Here is a 25,255-nt window from a genome sequence, read left to right as displayed (position 1 = left end):
GAGAACCCGTGTCGTCTTTAAAAATAAAATCCTGGTTAGTATAGTGATAAAAAAATAAAAGGATAAAAATATATAAAGTAAAATGAAAGAAAAATAGAAAAAAATGTTCTACAACCTGTTTTTTCATATCTAGTTAACAAAATTATCATAAAAATTTTATATGTTGCTATATGTGGATTTAGTGGGGGTTTTTTTGTTGTTTTTTTTGTTTTTTACAGTTTTCCATCGTATGAATACAGAATATTTTATGTATCCATTACCCAGTTCATTAGCACCTAGATTGTTTCTGGTTTTTTACTGTTGTAAACAGTACTATAGGGAGAGCATATTTATCGAAATTACTCACTTACTGGCTGAAACAATTATAACTCCCACCAGTAGTATGTGGGTTATTTATATTTCTGCATATCCTTACAAATACTTGATTACTGTCAAAATTTTTATTTTTCCAAATTTGATAAATGAAAACTACTTTTGTGATGTTCTTATGTATATTTTCTTGACTCTGGCAATGCTAAGGACCTTTTTATTGGCCATTTCAAGTTCCTCTTCTCTGAATTATCTATTCAAATCATTTGCCCATTTTCCTGTTGAATTATCATTTCCCTATTAATTTGAAAATATAAATTTTCTATTAATTTGTAAAGGTTCTTCATTTATTCTGACTACTACTCTTTTATTATTATATACATTCCAAATATCTTCCTCCAGTATGTATATCTTGTGTTTCAACTTTTTGTGTCTCTTGCCACTCCAGAGTTTTTAATTTTCAGATAATCAGATTATTGGTTTTCCACAATTTGTTTTCATGGTCATACAGTTCATGATTTAGGATCATCTTTAAGAAATTCTTCTCTAACCTGAGGTCATAAAGATACCCATCTCTGTTTTCTTCTAACAGTTTTTAAACTTTGTTTTTTTAGACCTTTAATCCATCTGGAGTTTCTGTGTGTATAAAGTATAAGGTAGTGATCTAAACTGTTTTCCCTCTAATGAAAAGCCTACTCTCAATACCTAGTGCAGTTCAGAATATCAAAGATAGACCTCTAAACCTACAGACAATGACACTCTGTGGTAGGAATAATAGAGTGCTTTGTTTCTTCCTGACCAATATTACTAAATTCCCTGGCTGATATTTTTCATTGTAAGTTGATTGTCTAGATGCCTTGCTTTGAAAGTATGCTTTTGGGGAGGATGTTTTTATTTGCATACTTAATATATTTGCTTTGGACAATTTAGAAAGTATAATTAAGCAAAATGAAGAAAATAAAAACCATCTATACTCCCTCCATTCTATCATTAGCTACTGTTTACTTTTTGAAGGCAACATTTTCCTGTCTTTTTTGCATTAATAATATTTAACATTTATTGAGGATTTTGTATGTGCCAGGTACTGTTCCATTTGCTTTATGTATGTATATTCATTTAACCTTCACAATAACAAGGGGAGTAGGTATTATTGTCCTCATCTTACAGATAAGATAAATGAGGCAATGATATATGATTGGTGGGGTTTTTTTTTTTCTTTTCAATTTTTGGTGTTTATGGAAATGATATTCATGTAATTTCATAACTTCATTTTTTTCATATTAATTATCCTTCTATGTATACCTAGTATTCTATTATGTGCATAGTTCATAATACACCTAGTCATATCACAAGTTTAAGACATTTAAATTGTTTACATTTTTAAATTATTAAGAGGTTTTTATGAATATTTATTTAGCAAAATTTCTACCTACGTTCTTGTCTTCCTGATCATCTTTCTCTAAGAAATTTGATAATCAAAAATTGATAATCTTGTTTTAATTTACATTTCTTTGATTACCCACTGATATTGAATATTTTTTTTCATATAGTCATGTAGTTTTTTTTTTCACATATTGCCTTTTCATTACCCAGTTATCTATTGTTGTTCATCTTTTCTCTGTTGACTTGTAAGTTCGTTAGGGATGGTGGTTGGTGGTGTGCTTAGAAAACTGTTCCCCACCCCATATTTATATAAATACTACTACTTGTACTCTTTGTGTGTGTGTGTGTAGACAGGGTCTCACTCTGTTGCCTAGGCTGGAGTGCAATAGCAGCATTATAGCTCAATGCAATTTCAAACTCCTGGCCTCAAGAGATCCTCCTGCCTCAGCCTCTGAAGTAGCTAGGCCTACAGGCATGAAACACCATACCGGGCTGATTTTTTTTTTTTTTTTAATAGACTGGTCTCTTTGCTATGTTGCTCAGGCTGGTCTTGAACTCCTGGCCTCAAGCAATCCTCCCACCTCAGCCTCCTAAAGTTCTAGGATTATAAGCGTGAGCCACCACACCCAACCTGACTTTCTTATACATACATTAATTCTGTAATTCTTAAAATTACAATGCAAGAATTTCAATTCTTGAAATGACTAGAGAAGAAGGGTATGGTGTAAGTAAGGAAACCAACTCCTTTCACCCCCTAGATTTCCTTATTTGACATAATATCAGTAATTGAGTAATTCATACTTTCCCCTGTTGGGTTGAAATGCATCCTTCATCATATACTACTTTATTATATATAATCACTTAAGAATTTCTCAGCTCTCTTCTGTTTCATTGATCTATTTGTTCATACTCCAGAACAAAAGTTAGTAACTGTTCTATGGTATTGTTTTAATTAGTAATCCTCATTCTTGTCCTTCACCTGTGAGTATATTAAATTTCCATTTTTTCTTTAATATCAATAAGTTATTAATATGTTACCATGTACAGCTTCATATTTGCAAAGTAATGAAGCAAGATATTTATTTTTGGCCAGAGAATCCTTTGCAGTCTATTCTGTTGGGTTGCAAATGAAGATACTGATCTATGCCCAGAAGAACTTTTGAAAAGTTTGGTTCATCTGGCCCTCTGCACCAATGTGCAAATAGTGAGCATGCCAATGTATTAAAATGATATCACTCTAGAAACTTGTCTGTATTTAGAAAGAATTTTGACTAAGTTTAATAGATCATGTTCATATATACTTTTGTATATCTAGGTCTAATTACTTGATTCAAAACAAATGACCAATTCCAGTGTGAAAAGTTTCTGTGACTAACAATAAGAAATAATTTTATGGCTTTTGTGATAAAGTGAGGATTGTTTCATTTATGTTGGGTTTTGTTTCTTCCCCTCCTCCAGGTAGCCTTTCCAGTAAATATATGACTCAGGGAAAAGCCTCAGCGAAGAGGACCCAGCAGGAATCATGAGGGAAGGAAAATGCAGCATTCTAAGTGGCCACTCAGGCATTCCTTTTGACTTGGAAAATTAGGTTCATTTCACAGGACACAGCAGCATAGATCAGGCTTCAACTTAACATTTAAGGGAAATGTCAGATTTTTTTTTAATATAATGAAATTGTTAATGAGGAAAAAAAATTTTTAAATAGTCTTATCTATCACAAATGACCATAGATTTAAGGATTTTAATAGAAAGCCATGATGTATGTATTTAAGCCAGGTTAAAAGTAAAGATGTAACTATGGACCAGTATTCAATGAATACAGCTTCATGGTTTTTAATTCTTTCAAAGCACATTAAAAATGGTGTGCTGATAAACGCAAGTAAATTAACCCCTTTTCCCCTATAAATCCCTTTTTTGTTTTGAAGAGGGGAACTTATATTTATTGTTGTTTACTGAATCCTTATGTGAAAGCATATCAAATATGTGTGAACTGCTACTACTGTACTTCTGATTTACAAACATTATTTTATTGCTCTTTGTAGAAATGATAACATGAACATGAGTACCTATTCATGTGGGCCTTCAGTGGGTGAGCAGTGCCACTCAGAGGTCTCTGGGTTTTTCCCTCTCTAATTTTAAATAAGTTGACATATAACTACTATGCTCATAAAAATGAAGTAGTCCTGTTTGCCACTAAAAACATTTTCAAAGAAAAAAATGACAAAATGAAAGTGCTTTTTACTTTTTATGATAATTCAGAAATTAGGATGGAGAACTTTTAAAAATCCCTGAAGATCAAAGAGGCTATCTCTGCCAGTCACAAGTGTGGTTGGTGACATTCTGGGTCTGACTGGAGTCCCAATGGAACTGTTTCTCTAACTTCACAAGCCCTGCAGAAGTAGTACATGGTCAGAACTATGCCTCGGTTTATTTATCATTTTGAAATAAAATCAAAATTTCAACCTGTAATCTTATCCACATTATTTTCTAGTGAAAGAGCCCTCAATTTCATAAGGAAAAGAGATGAAGGAGTAAGGACAGTGCAGATGTGCTCCTCTAACAGAGTGTACACAGAGTTCCCTTTGACTTGTGCCCTTGCGACCACAGGTGTTTGTTGACACCTGCTTCATGCCAGGCTCTGGGAACGCACAAGTGAAGGGCACAGAGTGCAGGGCAGGAATACATCATCCAAGTCGACTGGCCTTACACTTCTTGTCACGCTTCCTTTGAAAAGCCTCTTGATGCTGTTCTATTATCTTCTGGGAGAAGTCTAACCAGGCTAATTTTTGTTCCCTTATAGGTTTTGTTTTTCTGCCTGGGTGCTTCTATTTTTTTTTTTTTAATTTATCCCTATAATTAAGAAAGAAAATTACCTCAGTCTAGAAACCTGTCTCTCCAGTGACTTTTGTCTGAAATGAAAGTAAATCCAGTGTATCTCCCTGTGTGTTTTTTGTTTGTTTTTTCATTTTTTCGCTTTAAGAGAGTATCTTATGTTCTTAATTTTTTTTCTCAGAAACACTTTCCTACCTCTGTCGTCTCCCCTTTTCTTCATGCTAGGAAAACTCCAAGTTTACTCTCTACATGACTGGCTTGACTTTTAGTGTTATTTTTCTGCTTTGTGTTTCTAATGTGAGTTTTGTCATTGCAGTTCTAATTTTCTTGAATTTACCTCACCCACCTTCCTTTTCCTCATTCCTAAACCAACTAATTTTTTCATTTTTTGTAGAGACAAGTCTTACTAAATTGCCTGGGCTGGTCTCGAACTGCTGGCTTCAAGCAGTCCTCCCACTTCTGCCTCCCAAAGTGCTGGGATTACAGGTGGGAGCCACCACACTCAGCCACCCTTAATTCTTTACTTGGATGTTGCTCATGTTCCCATCTCAGTGCCTCAGCTAGGAGCCTGGTGCACTGCTCCATGCCGAGTCCATTTCCCTAGCTATCTTTTTAATAAGAGAAAATTATCAAATTTATTTCAATGTATATATATGGGAACCCCCAGAAAATGAGTTAAGGATTCCTCCCTAGCTATCTTTCTAATGCAGCTGGTCTGTTTCCACAGGCTTCACAAGTACCCCATTACCAAGGTTCTCCTTGTCACCTTCTCTCAGGAGCAAACAAATATATGAAATCCATTTTTTATAGCAGTGGTGCAATGGTTTTCAAAACTCTTCCTCAGTGTGTGCAGTATCAGCATGCAGGTTCTAAAAAATATTCTTAGATAACTTCCAATTTATTTTTCACCTTGATATATATTTAGAATGGCTTCTATTTTTTAAAAAAAGAAATATTTCCTGGAAAAGATCCTGGATAGATAGGTCAGTAGGGCTCACAGTGTTATAAATCCAAAATTTTAAGTGCTTAAAACAGAATTTACCAAACCCTCATGAAACTGTAAAGATGTGCTCAATACTTTTTTCTTTGGAAGCAGGTGTGTTTGGACAGCAGCAGTCAAGAACTTCACACACTTTTCACTGAGTGGAATTCTAGACTTGGGCAAGTCTGGTCTAGCTGGTTTTCCAGCTTAAGCTCTGGCAGTTTGGTTACCATTCCTATGAAATGGAAATCATTCCTGCACCGCCACAGAGTTGTGAGGGTCAAGTGAGGTCTATCTAGGAAAGCACTTTTTAAAATGTCTAGAACTGTGAAAGTAATCCCTGAAGTATAGTGTTGAACATTTCCTTATTGTAAGTTTTGTCACATATTAGTGGAAATGTAAAGTGGTTACAGTTTGTAACTCCTTGGACACTTCCCACACCCACCTCATTTTGACACCACAGGACAGCTGCTGCTCTGAGATAAAGGAGCTCACATACTGTTAATACTTATATAATCATGAAAATTTTCCAGTGTACCAACTTACCACAGGGGCCTGGCCAGTGTCGAATGACATTAGGTATGCCTAATCCACTGACAAGTAGATTATGTGACATGATGCTTACGTGCAAAACAGCCAAGTTAAAAACTGAATAGTGGGTATTAAATAGACAGAAAAAGGATGTTATACACCAGACCCAGAATCAAAAAATTTATGACTAGATTTTTTAAATGATGTCTAATGAACTCTACTAAAAGACTTGAGTTTAAGCATCAAATGTAAAATAGCCAGACCAGTGTTTTTGCTCTACTCAGTTCACAGTTGAGACCAGTATGGAATAATGTCCTCAGGCTTCCTTTGGAAACTATAAAGTGCTACACAGCTATGTAACATTTCAATAACTGGCAAAAAAAAAAGATTCATGGAATTTTTTTTTCTAATTATGTTTAGAGCAGTTTTAGGTTCACAGCAAAATTGAGCACAAGTATGGAGAGCTCCATATATTCCCCACTCCACACACAGGCCCACCTCCCCCACGATCATTCCTCACTGAAATGGATACATCATTATCACACAAATCCCATAGTTTACCTTACAGTTTACTCTTGGTGTTGTACATTGTATGGGTTTTGACAAATGCATAATGACATGTATCCACCAGTATAGTATCATACGGGAGCAGTTTCAGAGTACATGGCATCTTTAAATATCAATTAGCAATTGTGTGCCATGTGCCAGCCCACTGTTCTAAGGGCTTTTCCTATATTAACTCATTTAATCTTCACAATATCTGCAGCAGGCAGGGAATGAGAAATAAAATGCTTTATCCCAGATTATCCCGCTAATCAAAGATGTAGCCAAGGAACAAACCCATCACACTACTGCCTATTCCTTTATTTTTCTATATTTTTATTTTTTTTCTGAGACAGGGTCTCACCCTGTTGCTCGGGCTACAGTGTGGTGGCATCATCGTAACTCACTGCAACCTCAAACTCCTGGGCTTAAGGGATTCTGTTTCAGCCACTCGAGTAGCTAGGACTATGGGACTACTCACCACCATGCTCAGCTAATTTTTCTTTATTTTCTTTCCTTCCTTCCTCCTTTCTTTCTTCTTTTTTTTTTTTTTTTTTTTTTTTTTTTTTTTTTTTTTGTAGAGATGACTCTTGATCTTGCTCAGGCTGGTCTTGAACTCCTGGCCCCAAGCAATGCTTGGCCTCCCAAGGTGCTAGGATTACAGGCATGAGGCACTGTGCCCCCAGTGCCAAGCACCCATAGTCTTTTGTATGCTGCTGAGGCTTAGGAAAAAACATTCTTGCAATTAAATTTCTGTTGCATGAAGACAGAACTACTTGGTGTGGTTTTGAACTATCCTTTTGGACCCCATAGGCTCTAGGGATCAAAGATAGATTGGGCTCAAAAAAAATGCTACCCTGATTAGTTTTTTCCACATGAAAACACTGCGAAAGAATCTATCCTCCCCAGCAGTGCTCCACAGAACCCCTCCTGCCTCCTTCCCTTCTCTAGTACTTCGTGAGAAATGCTACCTGTCGTGATGTCCTCCTTTTTTCATCTGCTAACCCTGCTGCACTTCTGTCCTACTAGGATCTCTCATTCTTCCCTGGCCCCTCTTTACCTGTCTTCCTGTGTATGCGCAGGTGCAGTGCCTGGTGCTTAGGAATACTGCCAGCTCAAAAGCAGAATTAAGCCTCTTGAGGCGACAGGACATGGTCTGACAACAGGTGTTCAGTTAAGTTTATTAACTGGTCCACATTACTCGCCATCAAATGGTGTACTCGCCATCAAATTGGCACTAACTGATAAACACTATGGTGCTCACACGGCAGTAATATTCTCCAGGGATTAGGGGGTTGGAGGGTAAACTCAACTAACGGACGCAGTGAGCATTGTGGGGGGAAAGGCACATCTCAAATCATAGTTTGGGTGTGGCAAAGCCATAACATGTATCCAAAATGTTTGTACCCCCATAATATCCTGAAATAAATATTTTTTTAAAAAAGGGCAGACAACTGCACTGCAACGTTTCCTGTAAGGACCTCAAAGAATGCATATGAACAACTATGCATTAAAAAGTTCACTTTTTAAAGGACCTCATTGATGTCCTAAAGTATGCTAGGTATGTATTGTCACTTGGGTTTCTGAAGTAGTTTGGATGAAATAAACTTGTGTTTGGTCACAGGAAAAAAAAAAAAACGTTTATTAACTGGTACTCGCTATAAATGTGACTGTTTACAGTGCTGCCCAGTCATCTCTTAGAGTAGGATCGGGTTCCAAATTCAGCACCAGAACGAAAACTGCATTACTCACCGCCCCTCGGCACCCCCAGCAGTGTGGAGGGGGCGGGGAGTGGAGGTTTGTTTATTCTACAACTCGTTGGTATCCCATGCTCCTAAGAACCGCCTAGCCAGACCAAAAGATTACGATGGGCATGGGAACTATTCTGCCTTCAAGAACGTAAGCCCCGTGCTGTCTTGACTTATGCGTCCTTAAGCCGCAGCAGCCAGGTAACAGCATTCATTTCAGTGAGCATTAAAGGAGTGGGTGTCATCGCACCTTGCCCCGGGGGCAGGTGGAGAAGCGCCGACGCGCCTCCGGAGTCGGCCAGGCTCAGGTTGCGGCCCGCCCTCCAGCCCGCTCGCCCGCCACGCGCCTGCCCACTCGGTCCCGAGCGGTGACCACACTCCTCCAGGCTCGCACGCCCGGGCGTCGCCAGCCCACGCTCGCGACTGCGCGCAGCCCCTGGCAGCCGGGCGGCGCCGAGCGGCGAGACCCCGCCCCCCAGCCCGTCACTCACGCGGCCTCCCAATGGTGGCGGCGGGGCGGGGCCGCGGGTGCCGTGCGCCGTGCGCCGGAGCTTGTGGCGTCAATGCGCCCGCCGTGTCCATGGAGAGAGGCTGAGGCTGCTGAGCTCTGGCCCGAGGCACTGGGCGCCGGGGTGGCGAAGATGTCGGCTTCGTTAGTCCGGGCCACCGTCCGGGCTGTGAGCAAGAGGAAACTGCAGCCCACCCGAGCCGCCCTCACCCTAGTAAGTGCCTGCGGCGCGCGGTCAGGCCCTTGACATTGGCCCGTGTCCGCCCCCGGCGATGGGAGGTCATGGCGACGGGGAGCTGGGCCGCGGGGACCGGGCACGTCCGAGCGCGGGTCGCTCCCGCCGCGCCGCCTCTTTCGGGTCCGCAGCCGGAGCGATAAATAAGCCCCGGCGCGGCTGCTGCGGGGACCTCGGCGGGCCGGAACTACGTTTCCCGACGGGCCGTGCGGCGGCCTCGTGCGGGGGAGGGGAGGCCCGGCGGGTGGGTGGCGGCCGCCCGGGGCCGAGCGCCTCGAGCTCCTGCCGCCAGCCGCTGTGGGACGTGTGTTGCTCTTAGGGTGCGCTTGCTCAGGCCCGGGGGTGTCTGGATGGTGACCCAGGAGCGCCACCCCGAAGGTGCGTGGGGGGGGGGGCGAAGCTCCTCGAAGGACGTCGGTGTCGGCGCGGTGAGCGTCGGCGGAAGGGAGCGGGGCCCAAACAAAGCACCCTGGTCCTTGCCCAGGTCCGGCTGCGGCGCACAAAGGGTTACTTCCTCGTGTCCTGGGTGGCGGAGGCTTTCGGAACACCCTTTGTGCCCCAGCAATCCTAGGGTCTTAGGACAAAAGATGAGGATTTCCACCCTGAGCGAGTTTACAGTGTTTTCTGGGTGAAAGGTCAAACGCACTCTGAAGGGCACCAGAAGACAAACCACAGATGTTTGAATTCACCGTGCTTCCTGCAGTTTTATTTAATTCAGGGAATATCTGCATAATATAAAATTGGCCCTCTTAAAGGGTACGATTCATTGGCATTTAGTACATTTACAATGTTGTGCAACCATCACCTCTGTCTGGTTCCAAAAGCTTTTCTCACCTCAATAGGAAAGCTTGTGATCAATTCAACATTCTTCTCACATACACCCTACTCTTAGTTAAGGAGAACCTGGCTTTTGTGCAAGCATTCACCTGGAGACTGGGGAAAAATGATATAAATTGATTCATGGGTTCTAGTCTATCTGCCATTAGAGCCTATAGCCAGAAATTAGTTGTAGCAAAATAGAAGACAGTCATGATTAGGTGGGAGAATTTATTTTTATAATCAATGTTTTAGGCCCTTGAGATTATCCTGATTATATATTGTACTAATCAATACTAGCATTCTGATTATATATCACTACTGTATTTTCTCTGTACTTGTAAGCCTATTTTCATGTATAGAAAAGACACCATGAAATCTAGAATTATCCAAGGTCTTAAGAATTAGAGGGCACAACTCATGCTTTGTGTCTCCTTTCAATCATAGTGAAAGTTATTCAGAATTTGAAAGTCATTTTTCAGTGGTAATGGTAGATCCAGAAAGAGTCAGAAGGTGCGGGAACCGTTTTTCGCCTTTTCTTTCTCCATCATGCTTTGGCTTGTTACCTGTTCCTTCAGAATTTCTGAGTCATCCCCTTCCTCTCGGCAGACGTTCAGCAAACCTGTGTTTCAGGACAAGAAATGAGTTGTATAATTTCCACCCTCCAGGGACACAGATGCAGGCCAAGCCTCAGGCTTGGTCTCTTTCCACACTTGCTCCCATCTACTTCAGTACCTTTTACAGCAGTTCGAAGTTCACAGGGCTCTGTGTTGCCTGGTTCAGCTGTTCTGATTAACTTGCAGGAGTCTGTTTTCTGAACTCATCCTACTTACTGTTATTATGGCTGACTTTACAAGCTCCTACCAGAGAAAAAACACATCAGTGCTACTTTCCACCACAGCCTGTAGTAGTGGGCTTGCAGTCATTTTAGTCGTAGCATTTGTACCCTAGTCTCAAGACACTATAGCATGAACATATTGCTGTTTGTGCTTAGTTTCTCCTTGACGTGTACTCTCAAGTGCCAAAACAGTAAGGTAATCAAAGGCCTGATGAGTGGAGACAGATAAGAGCAAACAAAAGTAGAGATAACACAGTAAAACTAATAAGAAGACATAAATATTACTTGGAGATGTAAATTTTATGTATGTCTTATGAGACATGTTGCAACATTTGAAAAGTGCTGTACCTGTAGAGTCTACCAGAGGTCAGCAAGAGGCTAGGAAAAGTAGTAAGTGACGTGAAAACATGATTCAGTGTTGTCAGCACCAAATTATCTGCATTAACTGATGTTAATCCTGGAGACAGTTGGTGATTTGCTGGAGAGAAGGGCTGCCTCGAAACTTTTATGCCCGTGATGGATTCTTGTTGACTGAATGCTTTAAGCTGCAGTCCCCAACCCCCTGGGTAGGCTGTGGCCTATTAGGAACCAGGCTGCATCACTACCTGAGCTTCACCTGCCCTCCACCCCAACCCCTACCAAAAAAGGTTGGGGACTGCTGGCTTTAAGGCTCCAGCCCAGCACATCAATGTGAGTATCCTTGGACACCTCCAGAGAACATCCAAGGATGCCCGCCTGCCCCCACCCCCAATTTCCTTACATATCTAGCAATTGACAAGTGGGTTTGAATTTATGGGAGCCAAAATAAAATATGATTTTAAAACCTGAAGAGTGAACACAACCCTCCTGCCTAGCAGAAACGGTTCTTTTTATCATTATACCAATCAGGTTTAGTGCAGCCCTGATTTAGGATTAAGGATGGCCCGCAGCTGTGCATAAAGCTCAACCATGATTCTGTGAGAGAACAGTGGTACACAGCCACTGTCACTGTCATTCTTGAATTCATTGTGTACAAGGGTGCCTTGGCTTAGCTTTTTTTTTTTTGAGACAGGGACTCACTCTTTTGCCCAAGCTGGAGTACACTGGTACTGTCAGAGCTTAGTGCATCCTCAAACTCCTGAGCTCAAGTGATCCTCCTGTCTCAGCCTCCTCCCAAGTAGCTGGGACTATAGGCATACACCAATTGGCTATTTCTTTACCATCTTTCTTTTCCCCAAAATTTCATATGTGGAGTATTTAGTTTTTTAAAATAGATAAAAATGAAAATTGCCTGGGGAATTACTTAAGGAAATACAGTACCGAGGATGAAAAGTTTCTCCTGCAAGGAATAGAAACTGTATGGCATGGGTAAAATTAAAGTGCGTTGCTAGGTAAGACATGCTCATCCACAGCACCTTTTCCCATAATTTTAACAACAAAATCATCCTGGAAAAACATTTTTAAAAAACTGAGCCAAAATATCTTAACTCAAAGACATTAATATTTTCTCACTTTAATGAATTATGTTTCCATGGTTTACATGAGTAGATTAAAAACCATCATATTTCAGTGGCCTTCAAGAATCCAAAATACAGGCCAAATTTCAGGTGAGCTCTGGTCATTAATTGTAATTAAATTTCTTGGGAAAGTTTGGGTATTTTAGTTGTTACAGGAAGTATATTGATATTGGAAGGTTGTTGCGCCCTGCAGCATGCTGTTTAGTTGAAGATTTTATGCTATTTCCCAGACCAGTTTTACCTAAGGACACAAAGTTGTCAAAGTATATAAATAGAGCAAAGTAGGATTTTTAACTTCTGCCTGGTACTGAGATACAAAAAGTACTTCTTACAGCTAGAATTAAAAAAAAAAAAAACAATTCCAAGTATTCCCTGTTTAGTGATTCTAACTAGTTCGGAAAATCAGATCAGTCACTTTGAAAGTTGTAAGAACCTTCTTTTTCCCCTTGGTTGAGCACCCAGCTGGGTCATCTATCACTAGTAACACTTCCCCAGTGGAATATATTTGGTTTTCTCCTGACACAAAAATTAAGATACTTTTTTGATTCCTGTAACAGCTTCATAGGCACTCAGATTCCTGTTTAATGTTACTTTTCCCTTAAGGAGCCTTTCAGTATAAGATGTGAGGTTTGTGATAAGCAGACATTGTCTATGAATTGCTTTCATTTATTGTGTTTAAGTGTTTTCTACTAATAATTGAGAAAAGAGAAAACACATTATTTTTTTAAACCAAATTAGATAATTTAGAAAAACATTTGGAGATAAAAATTCTTAGGGCTGGTAAACTAGTAGTGTGAGAGCCTCATTTGTTTAGGTCATGCTTGCCATGGTGCACTGGTCTGCGCCTTTGACCTGCCCAAGTTAAATCCAGACTGAGAGTCAGATGTTAGTTCCAACAAATATTTCCCCATGCCTTGCCACCGCCATTTTTTGTTTTTGTTTTTATTTTGGAGACAGGGTCTCCCTCTTGCTCAGGGTGGTCTTGAACTCCTGGCCTCAAGCAGTCATTATGTCTTGGCCTCCCAAAGTGCTAGGATTACAGGCATGAGCCACCAGCCAGCCTGCTTTGCCTTTTTTTAAAAACCTATCCCAAATCTCATTTTGGCTGGGAGCGGTGGCTCACACGGGTAATCCTAGCACTCTGGGAGATGGGAAAGTCGCTCAAGGTCAGAAATTCAAGACCAGCCTGAGCAAGAGCGAGACCCCGTCTCTACTAAAAATAGAAAGAAATTAGTTAGACAACTAAAAACATATATACAGAAAAAATTAGTTGGGCATAGTGGAACATGCCTGTAGTCTCAGCTACTTGGGAGGCTGAGGCAGAAGGATTACTTGAGCCCAGGAGTTTGAGGTTGCTGTGAGCTAGGCTGACACCACAGCACTCTAGCCCAGGCAACAGAGCCAGACTAGGTCTCAAAAAAAAAAAAAAAAAAAAATCTCTTTTTATTTGACAGTAAGTAGATTAATTTCTTCAGCACTCAAATAGAAAAATGTGACCATAGAAACTTACCAGTGGCAGTTTAAAAAGGTAACTTTTACTGGCAGTCATTTAGAAGGCTAAATGAGCACTTTTCCTTAAAAATAATTTTTTTTTTTTTTTTTTTTTTTTTGAGACAGAGTCTCGCTTTGTTGTCCAGGCTAGAGTGAGTGCCATGGCGTCAGCCTAGCTCACAGCAACCTCAAACTCCTGGGCTCCAGTGATCCTTCTGCCTCAGCCTCCCGGGTAGCTGGGACTACAGGCATGCGCCACCATGCCCGGCTAATTTTTTATATATATATCAGTTGGCCAATTAGTTTCTTTCTATTTATAGTAGAGACGGGGTCTCGCTCTTGCTCAGGCTGGTTTTTGAACTCCTGACCTTGAGCAATCCGCCCGCCTCGGCCTCCCAAGAGCTAGGATTACAGGCGTGAGCCACAGCGCCCGGCCCTAAAAATAATTTTTTTAATAAATATTTCTGTCACTATTTGAAGTTGATATTTTGTGATTTAAAAAAAAAGAAAGCACCATAATTCTCTTCAGCATTTCCCTCTTCTGCCCCTGCACACTATTCCCAGTGTTGGGCTGCCTGGCTTCCTGGCTTCTCTTCTGATGAAACCATGGGAAGAGGCCATTAGAGACCACTTACTGGTAGTGATTTTTTTTTTTTTTTTCAGATACACACACACACACACACACACACATCATATAATAACTAGAAGTTTAAATAACATTCATTTTAAGTGCAATGCGTTGTTTCTTATTTTTTAAAAATGCTGGTCTCAACTGTCTAAATTGGTTTCATGACCCTTTAAAATTGGTCCCAAACTGTGTGTAAGCATCCTCCCCTGGCAGACCTCCGCCCACACAGGACAGGAGAGTGCGTTCTAGGGCATCTGTTGGCCATCTGTGCTCCCCCAGCACAGGCTTGAGTTCTGGCTGCAGTTTACTACCAAGTCATCACACCCAGGCTTTGGGACTTCACAAACCAATAAAATGTCAGTACCAATAAACCGGAGGGTTAGCACAGCATTGCCAGCTACAGGAGCTAATATAACAAAGCAGGAAGGCATAATCCATTCTCTCATAACTATAATAATAGCTGGCTTGTATGGAACTCTTTGTGCCTGGCCCTGTCCTGAATGATCTTTGGGAATTTGAATATTTAATCCTCACAAGAATCCTGAGGAGGGACTATTATGCCCATTTCACCAGTAAGGGACTAGATGTTAAGACAACCCACTTAACGTGACTGCCCGTGGGGTATAGGTAGGAAGTGGACCAGGAATGTCCTGGAACAGACTATTCCCAGCCAGCATCCTCCTTCCCAAGAAAGTGACCTATATACATATAAAATGTTGTGGCCTTTCTCATTTTGAGGCCCCTGGCTAGGTTAAACAGCATTCTTTTTGAAAAACAGCTCCTTCCTATTTCTAGGGTTGACTTAGTCAGTCCTGTCCATATGGATGTCCTGACATGTTGATTTAATCCACATTGAAAAATCGATGGAAATTTGGTGGGACTGGTACAAGAAGCACACTCTGAGTTATTTTATGCTAGTAACATTCTTTCCTTGAGCTATGCATTTGGTGGATTTGAAATAGATTGTGAGTAGGCAGAAAACAACTATAGCGTTAAAAGCCAACAGGAAAAACAGCAGAAGGTTGGCCTTCCCAATGAGGTACTTGATTCATTCATTGCCTTCTGGATGTCAGGGGCAGTGTGCTTATTGCTGGGCATAGAGTAGGTGCACCAAATAGATGCTGCCCAGAAAAATTATGTTTGTGATATAAGTGAGTAATACCATGGGCAGTATAGCAGGGAACTAACCTGGACCAGGCAGCAAGATTCAAAGGATGTTGCTAACAGATATTTTAAAAATAAAAATAAAAATAAAAAGGTACTTTGGATTGAATAGAGTTCGTTCATGTGTTTGTGTATAAAATCCCCAGGTACTCTGGTGAGAATGGAAGACAATTTGTATTTTCTTTTTTCAGACACCGTCAGCAGTAAACAAGATAAAACAGCTCCTTAAAGATAAGCCTGAGCACGTAAGTAAAACCAGTGAAATATTGAGTAAAACGCTGAAGTTATATTTTCAGGGTGAATTTATCTTATGATAAGCAGTGTGCTTTCATTAGTTAGGGGGGAATTATTTAAAAAGTAAATTCTGCTCATGGTTTTTAAAAATTCAAATGATACAAAAGGGTATTTGATGGAAAGGAAGTCATTCTCTCAAGCCCAGATCCTTTGTTGTCATTCCTCTTCCCCAGAAGCACCCCCTTTGGTGCACTTCCAGAGATAGTCTGCATTGGATGCAGCTAGACCAGGGTTTTCGTCCTCCACACTGTGACGCTTCAGGCTGGATTGTAGGAAGTTTGGTGGCATCTCTGGCCTTACCCACTAGGCGCCAGTAGCAGCCCTGATGTGATAACCAAAAATGTCTTCCTGGGGAGAACTGTTGGCCTAGACTGTGCTTGTTATTCTTGTGTGTATCTCTATTTTCCTGAGTAGATGAGAGCATACCATATGTGCTGTGGTACATTTTGCTCTTTTTCACTAATGAGCTTGAAGATCTTTCCGTGTCATGGTTTAAAGATCTGCTTCCTCCTTTTCTGTGGCTGTATGTATAGTATATTCCATTGAACAGGTTTGATTTCTTTAACCAGTCCACCAGATTAGAGGTCAGTCGGGTGGTTTTCATTCAGCGTTGCCACAGACATCGTTCAGCATCTATTTAGTGGCTATAGTGTGCCAGACCCGTTGTTCCAGACCTATAAGCTTGGCATAGTGTGCCTACATGGGATCCATTCCTCGAAGTAGTATTGCTGATTCAGGGCTGTGTGTATCATTTTAATCGTAGTACATTGTTAATTGCCGGTGGAATTCTGTAAATCACTTCAAATAATGGCCTGTTATTATTTAATAATTAAACTATGGAGTGGTTTCTGGGTTCCATAGTACAGTCTGTGTTAAAGTGTAATGGGAGTTCTCGAACCTGCCTTCTGAGAACTATTAAATGCTAAAGGATATCATTGTTCCAACTCAATTTGAATAGACTAGTGACTGGAGTATAAATTGACAAACGGATGGAAGCATTCCCCACAATCCTTTGCAGGCTCAAGATGGCAGCACTCTGGCGCCATGAGCGAGTCAGATAATAGCAGCAGCAGTAGCCCCAGCAATACAGAGGAGCTGGCTCGGTGACTCAAGGCGGCAATGCCCGCTTGGGGCGTGGAGCAGTGCCCGAGTGGGCCGGAGAAACCAAGAGCCAGTGCTGCATGTAACCAGTTGCCAACCTCCCACCTGAGCCTCAGGCATGAGGTGGATGAGCACGAACCAGATGGCAGTGAGCTTCAGACCTGAATTCCGAACCCACGTGGCCAAGAAACTGGGAGCCCTACTGGACAGCGTCATTTCCATCTTAGAAGTAGTGAAGGAGCCAAAAAAAGCTGAGGTACAGAAAGTCAACATGGAGGATGATGGTGTCCGCCTTTTCTTCACATCCATCCTCGTAAGCACTGAGAAGGAAGCTTCTCCCAAACCCCGCCGAAAGCCACAGCCCTCCATCTCCAACAAGGACAGCAGTGGAGGAATGGCAGTGTTGCCAGGAGGCAGCGCTATTGGCATCTGACATCCTGCAGGAGTTAGCCCTCCACTGCCCTTTCAGGGTGGAGAAGGAAGCAGGAAAGAAAAGGAAGTCAAAAAAGAAAGCCAAGGCCGGGCTCAGTGGCTCACGCCTGTAATCCTAGCACTCTGGGAGGCTAAGGTGGGAAGATGGTTTGAGCTCAGGAGTTCAAGACCAGCCTGAGCAAGAGTGCGATCCCATCTCTACTAAAAATAGAAAGAAATTAATTGGCCAACTAAAAATATATAGAAAAAATTTGCCGGGCATGGTGGCGCATGCCTGTAGTCTGAGCTACTCAGGAGGCTGAGGCAGGAGGATTGCTTGAGCCCAGGAGTTTGAGGTTGCTGTGAGCTAGGCTGACACCATGGCACTCTAACCTGGGCAACAGAGTGAGACTCGGTCTCAAAAGAAAAAGGCGAGAAGGTGTCAACTCCACGATAGCCACCTCCACCAGCACCACCAGCAGGGCCATGGTCCGGAAGCAGGAAAAGGAGCCAGGTGAGCTCATGGGAGACCACGTGTCACTTGGGACCAAAAAGAAGAAAAGGCAAAGAACGCTGGTGAGCCTTCTCTGGGACCCACCAGCAACAAGTGCTGCAGCCGAGCCTGCAAACTGACTGCCATCTGTGGGCATAGGACCTAGCTAGCAGCACGGACAGGGTGCCCACTGGGGGTGAGGCATTTCCAAGCCCCGCCTTTCTCTCCAACTTCAGGGACTTGGTTGGCAAGTCAGGACTCTGCCCATGAGATCCTGATGGTGATGGAGGCTTGCCCAAAAGTTGGGGCAAAGATATGGCTGTAGGGTGAGAAGCCTAAGCAAGGCCTGCCTCTCTGTGCTCCCACAAGGACAGGGCATACCTATTGTACCAGAACATTCCATGGAAACGTTCGTGAAGAAGGAGCCTTCCAGTTATTCAAGACTAGTGGCCAAGTGGTATAGCTCCCATCTCCCCAGAAGTGTCTGAGGAGCCAGTAAAGGGACACTTTTCTCTGCCATCCACCTCATCAGCCTGGTGTGAGAAACTCTCTGTAGAAAATGAGGGACAGGGTCCGCAAGATGCCATGGCCCAGAGAAACTCTTGTTTCTTCCCCTCAACTGACATAGACTTCATAGAATTGCCTGAAAAAGAAGAGACATATCTGCCACCACCACCACCACCCTCCCCCTGGTTTTCCAGAATTTTCTTTCTCCACATTTGTGAATTTACTGGGCACAATGATATCTCTGAGGCACCCAGATTATCAAAAATAAATTGTCAAGGGACCCCCCCCTTCCAAAAGCAATAAATAAAATAAATTGACAAATGAAACAGGAACTTAGCTTTGTAAATCTGGGGGATAATTGCTCATGTTGACATGAAAAGGTATAATTTGTAGCACAAGCAATTCCTTTTCCAAACTCCATTTACCTAAACCTGTAATTTCAAATGCTTTTAAAAGTGTCTGCATCCATTCCTAATATTTGGAATTCTGCTTAAGTCTTCTGTTTACAAACATAAAAACATAAGTTAAATACTGTCATTTTGGCCGGGCGCGGTGGCTCACGCCTGTAATCCTAGCTCTCTGGGAGGCCGAGGCGGGCGGATCCTTTGAGTTCAGGAGTTCGAAACCAACCTGAGCAAGAGCGAGACCCCGTCTCTACTATAAATAGAAACAAATTAATTGGCCAACTAATATATATACAAAAAAATTAGCCGGGCGTGGTGGTGCATGCCTGTAGTCCCAGCTACTCGGGAGGCTGAGGCAGAAGGATCGCTTGAGCCCAGGAGTTTGAGGTTGCTGTGAGCTAGGCTGACGCCACGGCACTCACTCTAGCCTGGGCAACAAAGTGAGACTCTGTCTCAAAAAAAAAAATACTGTCATTTATCATTGTGATAAATGATACATGAAATTCTGAATACATAAATTCTGTCACACATTCTCTAAGCTGTGACTCCTAAAGTGAATGAAACTATAGTTCTATCTCCTTGTTGTTCAGGGACAGAAGAGACTACCCTATGAATGCTATGAATTCTTGGGCTTATCAAAACGCCCAGGCATCTTAACATTCTGACTCACGCCCTTCACCAAATTTCTGCCCACATCATGATTGCTTTCCTGAAGCAAGTACACACTGCTGTTGAGAATCAAAAATATTTGGGAAAAAAATGGATGGTTGTATCTGTACTGAACATGTACGGACTTTTCTTGTTATTCCCTACACAATATGGTATAACAACTGTAATAAATATGGCATTTGTTTACATTGTAATAGGTATTATAAGTAATCCAGAGATGACTTAAAGTATACAGGAAGATGTGTATAGGTTATATATTACACAAATACTAAGGCACTTTTATATAAAGGACTTGAGCATCTGTAGATTTTAATATCCAAGAGGAGTGCTGGAAGTCCCTCATGATACCAAGGGACAACTGTACTTAAATGAAAAACATATAGGCTCCAAGATAGAGAACTTAGGTAGATATTATTAGAAAATTGCATTCATGCAAACACTGGTGTTCTAATAGTACTGTTTGGTCACTTTTTTCACTTTTTAATCTGTATTGACTGTAGTCTTTTGCTTTCTGGTATTTGAGAACGTTTATGCAAGTCCACCCTAGAATTAAGGCCCCCATGTAGAGGTAAAATTGCCAGGTGACAGCCTAAGAACCCTGGTGAACCCTAACCAATAAGGAAACATCTAGAGAACATCTCACAGAATGAGGTGGAGCAAAAACATTTTTAAGAAAGTCCATTTTTAGGGAGCGCCACCTCTGCTATCAGATGCTTTCTTAGTATAATTGTTTGATCAGTATTACTTTAAAACTAAGTTTATATTTTCAAATCTTTTTCAGGTAGGTGTGAAAGTTGGTGTCCGAACCAGAGGCTGTAATGGCCTTTCTTACACTCTAGAATATACAAAAACAAAAGGAGATTCTGATGAAGAAGTTGTTCAAGATGGTGAGTTTTTTTCTTTTCTTTGGTTTGAGGTTTTTTGTTTGGATTGGTTGTTTTCTAGCCACCACGGATAGTTGGAAGGATGGTGAGTTCTTAACAAACTTTCTCAGGGCACTTTGTTTTTCCTAAAGTTTTTAGTCTTGCATGCCATGGAGTAAAGAGCAATAATAATGGTAGGAATGAAGTAAATAGTGTTCACTGTGTGTTAGGCATTGTTTGATGGACTTTCACTTTTTAACTGATTTATACATGTCAACTGAATGAGGGTGATACTGTGTTATCCCTGTTTTTCTGATGAAGAAACTGAGGCACAGGTTAAAAATAGTTTGCTTGGGGTCACACAACAAGTGGCCGAGTAAAATTTGAACCCAGTCAATTCATTCCAGAGGCTGTGCTCTTAGTAACGAAGACATAAATTGTTGGATAAGCTTGTTTGTTTAATCCAACTATGACAAGTTATCATTGTGTTCAGAAAGGTTTTTAAGACCATAAAACTTCAAAGTGAACCAACCATTTTCATGTGAAGTAGCAGTTTTAGATCTATGTCAAATACATACAGGTTCAGCATCCCAAATCTGAAAATGCGAAATATGAAATGCTTGAAAATCTGAAACTACCAACATGAGTGTCTTGAGCACCAACATGACACTCAAAGGAGATCCTCTTTGGACCATTTCACATTTTGTAATTTGGGATGCTCATCCTGTAAGTATAATGAAAATACACTGATGCATTGCCTAATTGTTCTAAGAAACGTGCCCTTAGGCGATTTCATTGTACGAACATCACAGAGTGCTTACCTAAATCTAGATGATACAGCCTTTACACACCGAGGCTACCGCAGTGTAGCCTGTTGCTCCTGGGCTCCAAACCTGTACAGCATGTGGCTATACTGAATACTGTAGGCAGTTGCAACACAATGCAGCTGTATTTGTGTATCTAAACATAGAAAAGGTACAGTAAAAATATGACATAAATAAAAAACGGTACACCTGTATAGGGCACTTACCGTGAATGGCATTTGCCGGACCTGAAGTTGCCCTGGGTAAGCCAGTGAGCAAGTGAGCACTGAGTGACTGTGAGGGCCTAGGACATTCCCGTACACTACTGTGGACTTTATAAACACTGTACACTTAGGCTACACTAAATTAATTTTAAAATGTTGCTTTTTTCAATAATTAACCTTGGCTTACTGTAATTTTTTTGCTTCATAAACTTTTAAATTTTTTTAGCTTTTTGACTCTTTTGTAATAGCACTTAGCTTAAAACACAAATTATTTTATTATTTTTTCGTCTTATTCTCTAAACTTTTTCCTATTTAAAATTTTTTTTTTCTTTTAAACTTGTTTATTACAAACTAAAACACAAACACACATTAGCCTAGGCCTACACAAGGTCAGGATTATCAATATCACAGTCTTCCACCTCCACATCTTGTCCCACCAGAAGGTCTTCGGGGACAGTGACACATATGGAGCTGCCGTCTCCTGTGATGACCATGCCTCCCTGTGGATCCCTCCTGAAGGACCTGCCTGAGACTGCTTTACAGTTACCTTTTATTTTTATAAGTAAGAGGAGCACACTCTAAACCATAAAAAGTATATTACAGCAAATACATAAACCAGTAACATAGTCATTTATTATTGTTGTCAAGTATTATGTACTGTGCATAATTGTATGTGCTAGACATTTCTATGGCAGCATAGTAGGTTTGTTTACACCAGCATTACCATAAACGCCTGAGTAACACATTGTGCTACAGTGTTACCACAGCTACATCACTAGGATGGTAGGAACTTTTCAGCTCCATTATAATCCTGTGAGACCACTGTTACATATGTAGTCCATCATTGATTGAAATGTCATTATGCACCATATGACTATATTCCAAATTCTGAAATCCAAAACACTTCTAGTCCGAGGCTACAATATCAATTCATGCTTTTGAGGAATTTGGTATTTCTAATTTTTATTAAAAATTTCAGTTTTTTAAATTATATTTGTCCTTACCCCCTACTACCACCCAATAATCTGATAAAACCTGTCTAAAACAACATAGACATTGCTAGAGTGTTGGGAGAACTTGAATGTTCGTGGGTTTTGCTGTGGTGGTTTTGTGCACTGGAAGTACACTCTTTCCTAGCTTGCAGTCCATATTATTTTAAAAATCAATTCATAAACCTTATGATTTTCATCTTAAAGAAAAGGAGACTTAATAACTGGATATAGTTTATATTTAGGTAATGAGTTAATTTCTTATAAGGAAGAAAGATTTCTTAACTGATTGTATTTACAAAGATGCCAACTTTTACCTACATAATTACAAGGGATTATTACCTGTTTTTTGGCTCCTAACTGGAACAGAACTATTATTGTACTGATTGGTCTTATTAAAATTACCCCATTCTATCACAGTCTTTTATATCTCTAGGTTTACCAGTGTAGGTTTGCATGAATTTTATTGACTCCATCTTTACAATAGTGTCACTGAGAATATGGACATTTTCTTCATGTTGCAAATTAGAAAAATGAGTGAAGTATAGTGAAAGGCAAATTTCAGTTTTACACAGAATTATGGAATTTAGTTGTATAAATTGTCTACCCTAATATAATCGTTTTTCACATAGTGTGAGAAAGAGGAGGCAGACAGGAAACTGAATGCTTAATCCCTTAAGGAAATAATGCAGCATATTCAAAAGCTTCCTATTTGACTTTTGTTGGCAGTTACTATTTAAAGTTCACTTGTGCTTTGGATCAGCAGGTTCCAGAAGGATGCAGGCTGTATATGACTCATGTTTTCTTTTCCCCAAGGAGTCAGAGTGTTCATCGAAAAGAAAGCACAACTAACACTTTTAGGAACAGAAATGGACTATGTCGAAGACAAATTATCCAGTGAGTTTGTGTTCAATAACCCAAACATCAAAGGAACTTGTGGCTGTGGGGAAAGCTTTAATATCTGAAACCTCAGGACTCTCTGGCTATGAGCTCCAGGAGCACTCACAGACTCCGCCTTGGGGCTTACTGAAGAAATCATGTGACTATCGCCTGTTTAATGTGTGGCTGCCTTGTAAGAAAATAAAGTGATGCATTTTGAAAACGAAGCCAATATGTTAGATTCAGGAAGAAGTGATATTTGAATTCTCTGTAGGGGACAGAAAATGAAGTACCATCACCCTCTTTGTGGATATTTTTCTTTTCTTGTAAAGAGAAAAATCCTACCCTTCACTTAAGTCTCTTGGACCCTTTCTTTTAGAACCAGTTTCATTAAAAAGGATTGGATCTCTATTGAGTGGCTTGAACGTGCATCTCACCCTGTATTTTTCCCAGATCGGTGACTCCTAAAATTCAAAGGCAGGAAGTCCTGACTGCTGGTAGTAATATGGTGGTGCATTATTTTTCCAAGCAAACTTGGCATAGCCCTTTCACATTTTCATCAGAATTTTCATTGTCATGCCTCATTTGCATACCCTTTAACAGAACTGAGCAAAGATTTTCTTCAGCTATAGTGATCTATAGCAAAAGGTTCATCCATCTGTTTTTAAATCCATTTCATTTGCCACCTTAAATGTCTACTCAAAGATGGGATCTCAAGCTGATTTCGATTCTTTTAGTTGAAAGGTCTCTTAGAAGCCATCTAGCCCACCCCACTCAATTCTGTATGTGAGGAGGCCAAACTCCAGGGAGGCCAAAGGGCTTTTGTCTACCCCCACGGGTGAGCAGGAACTGCACCTCCATTGCCCCTTCCTAGTAGGTGACAGTGTTCTCCCCTCTGAGGCAATCCATGGAGCTTAATGGTGATCTGGCATCTTTGGTCAACATACTGATAGAATTTCTTTTTAATTTGGTGGAAATCATATTAGCTTTATTTTGAGTAAGAAGAATCTTATTTAAAACTCTTATGTGAATTGCCATCTTGTTTCTTGAAACTTTGAAACAGTGGTTTATACTACCAGAGAAGACATTGTAGCAACCCAGAATTACTGGGAATGTAGTCATAATTGTGAAGGAGAACATGGGAGTCTTAAAATTCCCAATATGCACACACTTTCTGGTTCCTAAGTCTAATTGCTGAAGTTTGTTTTCTTTGTTTTTTAATACGAAGTGGGGGAGGTGCTTTTTTTTTTTTTTGGCAGTCTCACTCTGTTACCCTGGGTAGAATGTAGTGGCATCATCGTAGCTTTCTCCAACCTCAAACTCCTAGGCTGAAGGCATCCTCCTGCCTCAGCCTCCCGAGTAGCTGGGACTATAGGAACACATCATGACACCCAGCTAATTTTTTCTATTTTTACTAGAGACCAGGTCTCGCTCTTGCTCAGCCTGGTCTTGAGCTCCTGAGTTCAAGCTATCCTGTCTCGTCCTCCCAGGGTCCTAGGATTACAGGTGGGAGCCACTGCACTTGGCCCAATTGCTGAAGTTTTAGAACAATATTTTAACCTAACATTTTTATTACCAACTCTTAAAGTGTTCCTTTTGTCACTTAGTTACTCATTTTCCTGGGTTTGACATATTAAGTATTCTATGAGATGACATATATGCTTTTTTTAAAAGCTGATTCTCATGAATTTGAGTAGCTGAGTTCTTTTATGTTTGTTTTATTTACTAAAGTACCTGGCACAAAAAGCACCGAAACCTAGAGCAGTAGTTTGTGTAAATGCTCATGAGTTTGTATCATTAATAAAGTTGTTGATCCACTTATAATTTGTGCAATACTGTATTTATGTAGAGAGTGAGTTATCAATAAAAAGATGTGGCCTCTTTGTGATTATAAAATTGCCTTTTCTTGTTGAGGGAGGGGTTTGGGGTGGTAGCTGCTAAAGCTGCTGATGAATAATTGCTGTACTTTCTTGCCCAGCCTTCCTGCTGCCAGCGTTTTCCCCACCTGACTCTGCTTCACCCAGAGTCTTCGCTGCAGCTTCCCAGGCAGCCCTGGAGAGACGACGGCCGATGGCTCGTCTCCCTGGTCTCGCTAGCCTTGCTCTCCCTGCCCC

At 40.9% G+C, this 25,255-nt stretch overlaps 2 protein-coding genes across 5 annotated transcripts in view; both read left to right on the top strand.

Moving 5' to 3' along the window:
* The window catches only part of TUT7 (terminal uridylyl transferase 7), a 64,178-nt gene extending 60,017 nt beyond the window's left edge, over positions 1 to 4,161 (top strand). For all 4 annotated transcript variants that reach the window (XM_076008525.1, XM_012736691.3, XM_076008523.1 and 1 more), the window contains one exon: positions 3,151 to 4,161. In XM_076008525.1, coding sequence (XP_075864640.1) covers positions 3,151 to 3,218 — 68 coding nt within the window. In that variant the 3' untranslated portion in view covers positions 3,219 to 4,161. The remainder of the gene's footprint in view (positions 1 to 3,150) is intronic.
* A 4,770-nt stretch (positions 4,162 to 8,931) lies between these two features.
* ISCA1 (iron-sulfur cluster assembly 1) lies at positions 8,932 to 25,037 on the top strand. Its single transcript, XM_012736692.3, has 4 exons — positions 8,932 to 9,050; positions 15,696 to 15,749; positions 20,165 to 20,270; positions 23,079 to 25,037. The coding sequence occupies exons 1-4, from the start codon at positions 8,970 to 8,972 to the stop codon at positions 23,225 to 23,227; spliced, it is 390 nt and encodes a 129-aa protein (XP_012592146.2). The 5' UTR covers positions 8,932 to 8,969; the 3' UTR covers positions 23,228 to 25,037.
* Positions 25,038 to 25,255: the final 218 nt, after the last annotated feature.

Source organism: Microcebus murinus, chromosome 12 (assembly GCF_040939455.1).
Source record: "Microcebus murinus isolate Inina chromosome 12, M.murinus_Inina_mat1.0, whole genome shotgun sequence".
Taxonomy (NCBI): Eukaryota; Metazoa; Chordata; class Mammalia; order Primates; family Cheirogaleidae; genus Microcebus; species Microcebus murinus.
Note: the sequence above shows the minus strand (reverse complement) of the source record. Positions and strands in the feature narration are given on the sequence as shown.

What these genes read in the sequence shown, in the direction of transcription:
- ISCA1 (XM_012736692.3), top strand. Translation starts at nt 8,970, where the DNA reads ATGTCGGCTTCGTTAGTCCGGGCCACCGTCCGGGCTGTGAGCAAGAGG. An exon ending in CCCGAGCCGCCCTCACCCTA is followed by an intron (nt 9,051 to 15,695) that starts GTAAGTGCCTGC and finishes TTCTTTTTTCAG; the next exon opens with ACACCGTCAGCAGTAAACAA. An exon ending in TGAAGAAGTTGTTCAAGATG is followed by an intron (nt 20,271 to 23,078) that starts GTGAGTTTTTTT and finishes CTTTTCCCCAAG; the next exon opens with GAGTCAGAGTGTTCATCGAA.